The sequence below is a fragment of the Thamnophis sirtalis genome, unplaced genomic scaffold, assembly GCF_051295495.1.
Source record: "Thamnophis sirtalis isolate CommonGarterSnake01/CBP01778 unplaced genomic scaffold, rThaSir2_p1.2 scaffold_7, whole genome shotgun sequence".
Classification (NCBI taxonomy): Eukaryota; Metazoa; Chordata; class Lepidosauria; order Squamata; family Natricidae; genus Thamnophis; species Thamnophis sirtalis.
In genome coordinates, this window is record NW_028261387.1 from 32,819,355 (window position 1) to 32,832,073 (window position 12,719).

Below are 12,719 nucleotides of genomic sequence, written 5' to 3' on the forward strand. Positions count from 1 at the left end.
GAGGCCAAACCCCCACCGTAGGGAGGAGGAACCGACCAGCTGGTTCCGCCCCAAGCGACTGATGGATCCTGTTAGGTTCCAGACGGAGCTTGGGGTTATTCCTGATACCCTCGCCCACAGTTCGGCGGAGACCCTCGTCGCTGCCTGGCACTCGGCAGCTTCGGAGTCTCTAGACCGGATTGCGCCGCTACGGCCCCTCCGGGTCAGCGGCCCCCGGAGGCCTCCTTGGTTTACTGAGGAGCTCCGGGAGGTAAAGCGCCGGAGGAGACGCCTAGAGCACTCGTGGAGGTCCGATAGGTCCGAGTCGAAACGGGCACTTTTGACAGCATGCACCAAGGAGTATATTCGGACCTTAAGAACAACAAAAAGAACATACATTGCCTCCTTGGTAGCGTCCGCCGAGTCCCGCCCAGCCGCCCTGTTTAGGATAACCCGCTCCCTCCTAAATAGGAGGGAGACGGGGGACTCCTTACAGGGTAAGGCTGAGGAGTATGTCCAGTTCTTGGCGGACAAAGTTGCCCGGTTTCGAGCGGACCTGGACTCCACCCCAGTAGATCCAGCCGAGACACAAGGAGAAAACTTGGCAAACCATCTCTGGGTTGAGTTTCAGGAAGTTGCCTCTGGGGATGTGGACAAGGCTATGCGAGCTGTGAGTGCCTCCACCTGCATACTGGACCCGTGTCCCTCCTGGCTGGTTGCCAACAGCAGTGAGGTGACACGAGGCTGGATCCAGGCGGTTGTTACTGCATCTCTTCGGGAGGGGTACTTTCCCACCGCGCTTAAGACAGCGGTGGTAAGACCCCTCCTGAAGAAGCCGTCTCTGGATCCAGCTGTTCTTAATAACTATCGTCCAGTCTCCAACCTCCCCTTTGTAGGGAAGGTTGTTGAGAAGGTGGTGGCTCTCCAGCTTCAGCGTACCTTGGAGGAAGCTAACTATCTTGACCCCTTCCAGTCTGGCTTCAGACCCGGTACAGCACAGAAACCGCTTTGGTCGCATTGACTGATGATCTCTGGAGAGCTAGGGATGGAGGCCATGCTTCCATCCTAGTTCTCCTGGACCTCTCAGCGGCTTTCGATACCATCGACCATGGTATCCTTCTGCGACGACTGCGGGAGATAGGGGTGGGCGGCACTGTCTTGCAGTGGTTCTCCTCCTATCTTTCGGACAGGTCGCAGTCGGTGTTAGTGGGGGGGCAGAGATCGTCCCTGAGGCCCCTAACTTATGGGGTGCCGCAGGGGTCGGTCCTATCCCCCCTACTATTTAACATTTACATGAAACCGCTGGGCGAGATCATCCGAAGGCACGGGATAAAATATCATCAATATGCGGACGATACACAGTTGTATCTGTCCGCCCCGTGCCAACTCAATGAAGCGGTGGACGTGATGAACCGGGGACTGGAAGCCGTTAAAGACTGGATGAGAGCAAACAAGCTGATACTCAACCCAGACAAGACCGAGTGGCTGTTGTGTTTCCCTCCCAAAAATTTGACCACCATACCATCACTCAGGCTGGGGGGACAAAATTTAAACCCCTCAGAAAGGGCCCGCAACTTGGGAGTCCTCCTGGATTCACAGCTAACTTTTGACCACCATCTCTCAGCTGTGACCAGGGGGGCATTTGCCCAGGTTCGCCTGGTGCGCCAGTTGCGGCCCTACCTGAATCGGGAGGCCCTCACAACAGTCACTCGAGCCCTTGTGATCTCTAGGCTGGAATACTGTAATGTGCTCTACATGGGGCTGCCCTTGAAGAGCATCCGAAGACTACAGCTAGTCCAGAATGCGGCCGCGCGAGTGATCGTGGGCGCACCACGGTTCGCCCACATAACACCGATCCTCCGTGAGCTGCACTGGCTACCTGTTGGTCTCCGGGTGCACTTCAAGGTCCTACTCACCACCTATAAAGCGCTCCATGGTAGTGGATCTGGCTATTTGAGAGACCGCCTTCTGCCAATTACCTCCCTGCGTCCCATCAGATCGCATAGAGTTGGCCTCCTCCGTATTCCATCCGCCAGTCAGTGCCGACTGGCGACTACTCGGAGGAGAGCCTTCTCTGTTGCGGCTCCGACACTATGGAACAATCTCCCCGTGGAGATTCGTACCCTCACCACCGTCCAGGCCTTCCGCACAGCCCTCAAGAACTGGCTAACCCGTCAGGCCTGGGGATAATCTTATTTCGCCCCTCCCGAATGCTGAGTGAATGTTGAGTTTTATTGTCTAATTTACTTTGTGCACATTTCTTTTTTTCGTATTGTCCTACACTCCCCTTCCTTTTTTGATTGTAAGCCGCCCTGAGTCCCCTCAGGGAAAAGGGCGGCCTATAAATAAACAAATCTAAATCTAAATCTACTTCAAAGTAATATATCTATGATAGATAAATTCATACAAAAGTATACTATTTTGTTGTCCAGCAAGGTTATTAGATGTGTATAAAATGCATATACGTTTGATGGAAGATAAAAAGATGAATATTTTGTGGAATACTAAACCTGGACTTCTTGCGGAAAATGGAAGAAGTGAAATAATTTCTAGACTGAACAATTAAAATTTGATGGGTATGTATGTATGTATGCACATAAAAGATAAATTCTGTTTTTTTTAAAAACAGAGAATAACTATGGCTTAATTCATATACTAGGTATTTTCCATTCAGCGTAAGAGGGCTGCAGGTTTTCTTTTCCCAGAACCGCTTTTAAGTTCTTCCTGCAAATTTAATTTTTATGCTATCTGCTATCCAGCCCTGTTGGTGGATTTAGCCTCCCCTCCCAATGGCAGAACTTGTAAATGTGATATCAATGCGGAGAACACTAATAATTAAATGAACCCATCTTTCTTTTAAAACAAAAAAATATCTCTCACTTTCTTCTTCCTCTTGGTTGATGGATCCAGTCAGGAACTGTTCAGTCTTTCTTCCCGCAAGAAGGAAACAGAGAGAAAAGAAAGAATGTGTTAGTCTTGGGCGTTTCAGACACGCAGTAAATTGATTAAGCCTGGTTTGGATCTTTTCGTCTTACGTTTAAGCCTAAATGCTCCCTTTGGACTCGCGCCACACCCTGATCAGAAGCAAAGGGGCTCCTGGCCAAAGTTGGCGGGCAGAGAAAAGCCAGGACTCCGCTTCACAGCGGCAGTTTCTTGTAGCCTATCCCTCTAGAAGCGGCCCCTTTGAAGAAGGTAGAAGAGGTGGAGCCCAACCGGCAGGAGGGGTTGCTCCTAAGCATAATGGAACTGCGTTTCTATTATGAAGACTGCAAGCCATTGGCTTTCAACCTGGGGAGAAAGTAAGAAGGGCCGCTTCAAGCGCCCTCTGGATTTTCAAAGGAAAATCTCTCATAGCCAGTTCATATCTGACAAGCGCTTCCCTGCTGGGTCCGATGGATGCGCAGCACACGCGAAGGAGGAGCGAAGCCAAAGACCCTAGGTAGATACGAAGGTGGGGTGTTGGTCCTTTATTTGCGGGGAGAGCCGTTTCCCTGAGTTTTCATGCCTTTTGCTTTCAAGAGTATAAGCATGATGGCAGGCAGAAAAAATTAACCGGTGAAGTTTTCTGTTAGCATTGGGTTTGTGAATAAGCACCAGTTGAACTTTCATATGATTGGTCTTTACTGAGGTTGAAGACAGATTGCTGTATTTTGAATTATCGAGTGCTGTTTCTCCTCCTTCCTTTTGCCTTCTTTCTGATTGCAAGCTACTTGGAATATTTTATGGAAATGTCTCACAAGAAAGCAGGTTATGACTATGTTCACTTGCTTACACTGATACAAAAATAAACCATATTTTAATGAGTTTTCTATTAATTGACTAAAGTTTGAACTGTCTAATGATTGGCAAATATACATTGCTTATAAATAATGTAAGTGTGGAGCATATGCATGTAAGAAAGGTGACAACTGTAAAAGTGAACTGAAATCATCAGCAGATCTAAAGAGCTAGTATTAATAGAGGATGTATTAATGGGCCTGTTGCCTTGAAGCATTTTTCTTGGTCAGGTAGGCTAGGGAGAATGTTAATAGTATGATTTTCTTACAGTTAATGACCACTTTTAAGTCATATTCCATGACTAAAGTTATGGAAATAGAAATGAAAGAAGCTAAGCAAATTGTACAGAATAAAAAGCAAGTGTGTTAAAAAATAAACCTAAAATACGGAAGTAGATTCAAAATGTATCAGAGTATGTATAAATGTATAAAATTTCATTTGCTATCTATTAGTTGGTAAATAAGTACAATCCTATATTTTATTATCATAGCTAAGTAGAGAGATACCTTGATTATAGATAAGACCAGGGTATCTTGAATTGTGAACTTGATGAGTCATTTGACAGAGAAAGAGAATCAAAGCTGTACAAGTAGGACTACTGGAAAAAAATAGACTACCTTGAACTATAAAATTTGGGGAGGGTTCTTTGCAGTCTTGGCTGTTGGGATGTGCCTGGCATGACAATTATAATGTGGATTCTAGTTAATAAATATTGTTGTCATAATAAATATACTAGGCATTGAGGTGTAATTAAATTGGTTGTTGTTTCTACTATATGAACACAGCAACTTTCTGGAAATTTGGATTCAAGGAGTACCTAGTAGTTGATTCAGATTATTAAAATTAAACTGCATAGTCATATCAGTAAATAATAGCATAAAGCCTCTCTGCTAATTGTCTCCTATCCTGGAGAAGGGGCTGAAAGAAAAATAAAAGCCTATATAGAGGAGTCTAGTATAATGTAATACGTATGTATCTCTGTGCCCTGAAAGATTAATGGAAGGCAGGTTGTATATTTTGATAACCTCAGTTTGGTGCTAGACAGAATCAAGAAGAACAAAAGCTTGCTGTCCATTTCTTTTATTAGAGCCACCAAATATGGCCTGCAGAAATCTAGATAATCACCAGATGGTAGCAAAGTAGAACATTAAACAGCTCTTTGCTGCCATCAGGAGATTATCCAGTTTTTTGCTGCTCAGATCCAGAACCTAGCTTTTGATGAGAAGTGAACTACAGGTAGAGGGCTTTGATTTTCACTCCACGTGGCAGGTTACTAGGTACAAACAGCTATATAAGCTCTGTTAATGTGAAGTTGAGATAGGGAAGCTCTGCTACTATAGTCTGCAAGTACTATAGACAAAGAGGGATCTAGTTCTCCTACTCTGCATGTAGAGAAGGGAAGGAATGATTCAAGAGAAAATTGTTTTGATAATTATTAATAAGGGGCATAATGCCTCAGCAGTTAAAGACATGAGCTTGCCAGCTGGAAAGCTGACAGCATGAGTTCAAAGACCCGAGTGCCATGCAGTGGGGTGAGGTCCCATTACTTGCCCCAGCTCCTGCCAATTTAGCAGTTCAAAAGCATGCACATGTGAATAAACAGGTATCACTTCGGTGGGAAGGTAATAGCGTTCCATGAGTCTCGGGCTATAATCATGCTGGCCACATGACCACAGAAATGTCTTTGGACAATGTTGACTCCCTCAGCTAAGAAACCGAGACAAGCACCTCCTCCTAGAACCAGCCACAACTGGACTGGGGAAACTTTTACTTTTAATAATTTAAACAGCACCAAGGAGATTTACTTTCAATATTTTTAAATTCACTTCCTCTTATTCTGGTATTTCATGATATTATTGGGGGTATTGCAGGTGGGAGCAATAAGTCAACATAGCATTCATGAACATAATAAAAGTATTTTATTTTTTACTTATTCCTGGGATGTCCCTCATTATTAATGCCACAGGACCAGGCAGTAAAAGCTCCCTAGGCCAAGCCTCAGGATATTTGGGGATAAACAATGTAAACCAATGTAGCTTTGGTCAAAGCCTTATCAATTCCTACTTACAAATTCAATTCCCACAGTAATTCCTGTCTTGTCCCAATGGGACTGGCCCACCCCACCAGTTCTGGCAGAGGTGGCATACTGCAGATCCCATCAGCCAAACAAATCCGGCTGGTGGGTTCCAGGAGAAGAGCCTTATCTGCTGTGGCTTCTATCCTCTGGAACATCTTACCCCTGAGGTGAGATTGGGTCCCACCCTCCTGAAGTTTTGTAAGAGCCTTAAAACCTGGCTCTGCCAGATAGCTTGGGGACCCAATGGAGAAACTCCATGCTGGAGGTGGTTGACTACAGTAATTAAAACTTATATTATTTCATCTGTACAGGGAGAGATAGGTAAGAGACATGCTTAATTGCTTAATTGAGGTGAGTGTGTCTAGGCTGAATTTGCTGCCCACAACACACAGGAGGAGATGTGGGGCTATTAAATGTTAAACAGGCCTTGGTAAAAGACATATGCCAGAAGCCATTTTCACATGTTCATGTACTGCATTATTCATAAGTTTTTAAAAGGTCATAAAAGGAAGACATTATTTTCTTTCTAATTTTGTCAGTCATGAAACAGATATAGATATAAAGTTATTATTAAAAATGCTCTGCTTTTATTGAGCCAGCAGACAAGTGAGAGGAATTGTTCTGTAAGCTAAAATTCTGTTCCGTTCTTTAAGAGGAATTGTTTTATAAGCTAAAATTGTTTTGAATCCACGGGTGCTGTGTCGCTGATCCCAGATTTAAAGCATTTAACTGGTGGACTATATTTTGCTGAGTGACGCTCATCAAGTCATTTCAGTATCACAGTTTATATAATAGACCTTTTTCATGGACTAGATAATGAGATCAACCTGTTTATATAGTAGCCCATCTGCACACAAAGATGAGCTGAACTTAATGGTTTGTTTCTACCTACAGAATTTGTGTCTCTAGTTTCATTACAGATTTTGAGGGTGCAAATGGAACTGCAGGGAATTGTGTTGCATGAACAAAATGAAATGGATGGGGGAGGGGTGGATTTCATAAATTTTCCCTCATAATCTAATACTGTGCTTGTTGACTTCAGCCAAAATGCTTCAATTGGCTCTATGTCATTTTGTATATTTCCAAGATTGCTGTTTTTTAAGGAGTGAACAAATAATCCACTGTTCCTTTAAATCAAGATCATATGCCACTGTAATTCCCTCCTTCCTCAGGATATTGCAGCTAGGTGATCTCCTCATCTTTCCATAGCAACTCTAGCTGGGAAAGATACAGTAGTTGCCCATTGATGTTCAACTCAGCTGACAATAATTAACCTCCCAATCACCAAAACATCTTTTGAATGACTTATGAAAGGTTTTTCTTTTTTTTTTTTATTTAGTTTTATTTGTCATTTATAGGCCGCCCTTTTCCCTGAGGGGACTCAGGGCGGCTTACAATTCGTGGGAAGGAGTGCAAGACAAAACATAAAATATGTGAATAAATAAAATAAAGCAGTAAAACACAACATTCATTCAACATTCGGGTGGGGCGGATTAGAATCTTATCCCCAGGCCTGATGGGATAGCCAGATCTTAAGGGTTGTGCGGAAGGTCTGGACGGTGGTGAGGGTACGAATCTCCATGGGGAGATTGTTCCAAAGGGTCGGAGCTGCTACTGAGAAGGCTCTCCTCCGCGTAGTCGCCAGTCGGCACTGACTGGCGGATGGAATTCGGAGGAGGCCTAATCTGTGCGATCTGATGGGTCGAAGGGAGGTAATCGGCAGAAGGCGGTCTCTCAAGTACTCAGATCCACTACCATGGAGGGCTTTATGGATGGTAAGTAGCACTTTGAAGCGCACCCGGAGATCAACAGGTAGCCAGCGCAGCTCGCGGAGGATAGGTGTTATGTGGGCGAACCACGGTGCGCCCACAATCACTCGCGCGGCCGCATTCTGGACTAGCTGAAGTCGCCGGATGCTCTTCAAGGGCAGCCCCATGTAGAGCACATTGCAGTATTCCAGCCTAGAGATTTCTTGATCTTAGCAACCTTAGAGTAAAGGGAAGAAAGCCCCAACTCTATGTTCATGGAGGCTATAAGCATAGATAGATGATAGATAGATAGATAGATAGATAGATAGATAGATAGATAGATAGATAGATAGATAGATAGATAGATAGATAGATAGATGATAGATAGATGATAGATAGATGATAGATAGATAGATAGATAGATAGATAGATAGATAGATAGATAGATAGATAGATAGATAGATAGATAGATAGATAGATAGATAGATAGATAGATAGATAGATAGATAGATAGAAGCATGGAGGCTATAAGCCTAGTGTTGACTCTAACCTTAGCCTCCCTACACCACAGCCCATTGCCACGCATCAACCTTTCTTAGGAACTCTGTCTAAGCAATCTCCAATTTTTGAGCTGCTGGCAGCCATTTTCTGCCATGGGAGACTCTTCAGGAGGTAGCTCCCACAAGACCTCTTTAGCTGGCCTTGCCTAAAGGGGCCTCTTGTTAGGTCAAAGGCTCCTCCTAAAGCCTGCCACAGGGCCTTTTGCTGTGCTGTGCTGTTTACAGAGCCTACAGCCAGTCCTTGACTTACAATCATTCATTTAGTGACTGTCTGAAGTTACAACGGCACAGAAAAATATGACTTGAGTGTTTTTCAGACTTAGCACCATTCTAGCATCCCCATCTCTTCAGATGCTTGGTAACCGATTCATATTTATGACAGTTGCAGTGTCCTAGTGTCATGTAATCATCTTTTGCGACCTTCTGACAAGCTAGGTCAAAGGGAGAAGCCAGATTCACTTAACAACCATGTTACTAATTTAACAACTGCAGTGATTCACTTGACACTGTTGGCTAAAAAGGTTGTAAAATGGAGCAAAACTCTTAACTGTTTTAGCAACGGAAATTTTGGGCTCAATTGTGGTTATAATTCGAGGATTCTTTGTATTGGTTGGCCCTTCCTGTTGACCTGTTTCTGGCCTCCCAGGCCAAATCTGTTGACAAGCCTCTTCAAAAGCCGGACTGTTGCTGGATAATCCCTGGTTTTGACTGCTGACTCTCCTAGCCTTATCAAGGCCTTCTTTTCACCTATATCCCTGCTGTAATTTCAGGCACATCTACCCAGCTGTTATTTCTATTACATTTCAACTGCTTAAGCTATTTAGTTTAAAAGGAAACATACTCTTCATCTCCTTAAAATATTTATTTCATATTGTGTCTCCAAGCAGCCTAAATATGGAAACCAAATCTCCATGCCTCCCTGCCCCCTCCCTCATGTTCCTTTGCTTTATTCACACATACCCACATGCAAACCTAGGCTGGACATTTCTGCTTTTCTCTCCACAGTAAGCAGGTAGAGAGCATTGTATAAAGCAACAGGGAAGGGAGGAGCTGTGAGGAATTTATTTCCACATCAAGCTACACCTTTTCCTTTTAAAGTGCACAAAAGCATAAACGTATCTAAATATCCCAGGGGCATGCAGTATTTAAATGGCCCCAAACCAGCATTTCAATTTCTTTGGGCTATGTTCCAAGAGCAATCCTGGAAAAATGAAATAATAAAGACACTTTTGCATCTCAAACTAAAGCTAAAATCATTAGAGAATTTAATCCTGTTTTCTCATTATATAGCAGTGATCTTCTCAACACATTGTATTATAAAATAGTCATCCAGTTCGGGAAAGTATATCATCGGTTATAGGTCTTCAAACTTGTGGGAGTTGAAGTCTACAAGTCTTAAAATTGCCAAGTTTGGGAACCCCTGTCATAGGTAAACATTTTTTAAGCCTTGATTTTTCTCTCTTCATGCTTAGTTGAATCTTAGTAAGACAAAGAAACAGTTCCAAATTGTCTAGCTCTGATTCAGTTCCAGTGACTGCTCTACTTTATATAAGGTCACATTTGTCCTGGATCACGGCCCTTAATAGAACAGTATAGAATGTAGGCTGAAGCTTCCACTGTATCTTTTCCTGGTCCGGGAAAGCCTAGCAGCAGTGAGTTACATCCTTATGACCACATGTTTAAACTATTCTATGCCTTACAAAATGAATCAGAAATTAAAACTGATACAGAGCATACTAAGGGAGGACATCTGTTACATCTTAAATCACAATGTTGTAGCTGTACTGATTGACAGGACCAATTCATAATGCTAGTTTTCATGTTTAAAGCTCCATTTTGAGATCTGATGACATCGATCTGATGAAGTGATTGGGAACCATGGAAGTTTATGTGAAAATAAATCTGTTAATCCCTAAGCACCTGAAGTTACATTTTTGGCCTATGATGGATTAGCATCAAAGGGACATTATTGATTTTACAGGATGTTTACTAAAACTTTAAATCATCTTGATTTTTTTGCTTTTTTCTAATGAAAAATAGAAATTGGTGATATCTTATTTGTTGCCTGATTTAATAATGCGGTCTTACGCAATGCTCAAGGAGATGGAAAATATACTAAAAGACTGCATTCCAAAACCTCACAAAAAGGATGCATAGGCAGTTATACAAGGCAAGAAGCAGAACATTGGGTATAATTGTTGTCTTCTTAAAATACCGTAAGCAGAAATATTTATCTTCTTGTGAGATAAATTTGTGGAATCAACTATTCATTTAGAATTTATTCAAATTGAGAGATTCTTGAATTTTTTTCCTAAACAGCCAATTTATTGAGAATGGGTGAGTACATCTGTCACTCAGCAGCTGGAAACTGTCTGCTTTGAAGTGTGAGAGTAGAACTGGTATGTGGATTGATTCTAGAAGTTTTAGGCTCTTGCTATAATAGGTTAGTGTTGTGACTCAGCAGAAGCTTGCTGTGAGTTGCGTCGGGATGCAGGAATAATGAGCAGCTGTTGCTCGTTAGGGTCGTCTTCTGCAGATAAAAGATGGATGGTGCCACGCCTTAGTTGCAGAAGTCAATGTCGTTCGTCGTTTGTGGTTCATCGTTCATTTGTTCCTGAATTCAGTTTCGTGATTCAAAGAGGCACTTGGATAAATGATTTGCTTTCTGTAAACCTGATTCAAAGAGGCACTTGGATAAGTGATTTGCTTTCTGTGAACCTGGTTTGCTGTAAGAGCTTTTTGTTTTTGCTTTTGCTGTGTAACTTTTTGCCAGAGACTTTATCTACATTTATTTTTGGGCTCGCAGCCAGCTTGAGCCAGGACTGATAAAGATATTTCCTTTGAAGTTCTGTCTGACTGTTGTTTGTTAACAAGCGAAGAGGAGGGTCAGAACAGATTGACTTCTGCCCGACAAACCTCCATTTAATTAATTATGGAGCAATTACTTGCTGAAAATAGGCAACTGGCCCAACAGATAGCGGTATTGGCAAATTGCTCAGCTGCAGAGAGCTGCAAGCCCACCCCCCACCCCCAGCCAAGGAGGAAGTGCCCAGTAGCCATGCCAGATAAATTTGATGGGAGTCAGGCCATGTTTGCCGCGTTTCTGGGACAATGCCAGCTGTTCCTGAGTTTGAGAGTGGAGGACTTTCCCACTGACCGGACGAAGGTGGGATTTATTATCAGTTTGCTCTCAGGCACAGCTGCCCGTTGGGCTACCCCCTTGCTAACTCAGCCGAGCCCTTTGTTAGATGACTTCCAGGGTTTTTGTCAATACTTTAAACGGATTGAAGATCCTATTAAGGGGGAAACATCAACTAGACGTCTGAAGTCACTGCAGCAGGGGAATGGTTCATTGCAAGACTATGTCAGTGAATTCAGGCTGCATAGCCAGGATTCAACGTGGAATGAAACAGCTCTGATGGACACTTTCCAAGATGGATTGTCTGATGCCTTGCAAGATGAACTGGCAAGGGTGGACAGGCCACCGATGTTCGACGCATTGGTTCACTTGTGCCTCCAGATAGACGCCTGGCTGCAGAGGCGAAGGCCTCGCCGTGCATTCCAGGAGACCACCAGCATGCCGGTTCATCAAGAGACTGCAGTGGACTGGGAGGAGCCCATGGAGTTGGGTGCTGTCAGACCTCGAGTGTCACGTACAGAGATGGACAGACGATGTGCTGAGGGATTGTGCTTCTATTGTGGGGATCTTGGACATCTGGCAGGGAGTTGCCCCAAGAAGAATAGAAGGGTTGCACAGACTGCGGCCGTCCTTCAGCAACAAACTATCGTGTCAGACAACTGGCACGTTTCTGCGGCTGTGATACCCCGTTCGCACAATGTAGCATGCATTCGTGGGGTGTGGAATCCCAGGGCAGATGCCCTGCCTATGAAATCGGAGAACTCTGACCCTGTGGACTCGCTTCCACCTCGGACTGTTCTACCCATTGCATCCTGCGCTGCAGTTTATCATCCCGTGAGCATACAGTCTCTGATACGGGATTTGAAACGGGGTGACGAATGGGTGGAGCGACGAAAGGCGGACGTAGGTCCGGCTTCTTCATGGACTTTGGAAGGGGATCTTTTGAAGTATCGGGGCCGGCTCTATGTTCCCGCAGGGCACATCCATAGACAGGTGCTCTATCAGGTTCATGGCGCTTCTGCATCGAGACATTGGGGGGTTTTCCGGACATTGTGCCTGGCATCCTGTCAGTTTTGGTGGCCCCATTTAAGAAACTACATGCTGAAGTGCGTGGCATCATGTGTCCAGTGCCAATGGGCCAGGTCTGCGAGGAGGGCTTCGCCAAGATTCCAGCCCTTGCCGACCCTGGTCCCCGCAGCACAGGACTTTGTTTCTAGGATCCCGGCGGGGTACCAGTGTCTTGGACTGTGTGCCGTGGAGGCTGTCACCAACTCTTCTGGGCTGCACCCCGAGCGTCGGAACCGGGGGACGGGCCCTGTGGTGGGGGATAGTGTGGTGGTCCGGCAGGAGTCGGTGGAGCTGCCGCCAGACTCCAACGGCGAGGGGTCATATGAGTTGGCCTTGGAGGAGATGGAGGACTTTGGACAGGGTGTTAGGGC

The 12,719-nt window shown here is 44.5% G+C and overlaps 1 protein-coding gene across 1 annotated transcript in view; it reads left to right on the forward strand.

Annotated features, from left to right (window-relative positions):
• The first annotated feature begins 3,284 nt into the window (after positions 1-3,284).
• The window catches only part of TTC39A (tetratricopeptide repeat domain 39A), a 74,947-nt gene continuing 65,512 nt past the window's right edge, over positions 3,285-12,719 (forward strand). The window contains exon 1 of the mRNA XM_087719686.1: positions 3,285-3,418. Within this exon, the coding sequence (XP_087575812.1) occupies positions 3,372-3,418 (47 nt within the window). The 5' untranslated portion in view covers positions 3,285-3,371. The remainder of the gene's footprint in view (positions 3,419-12,719) is intronic.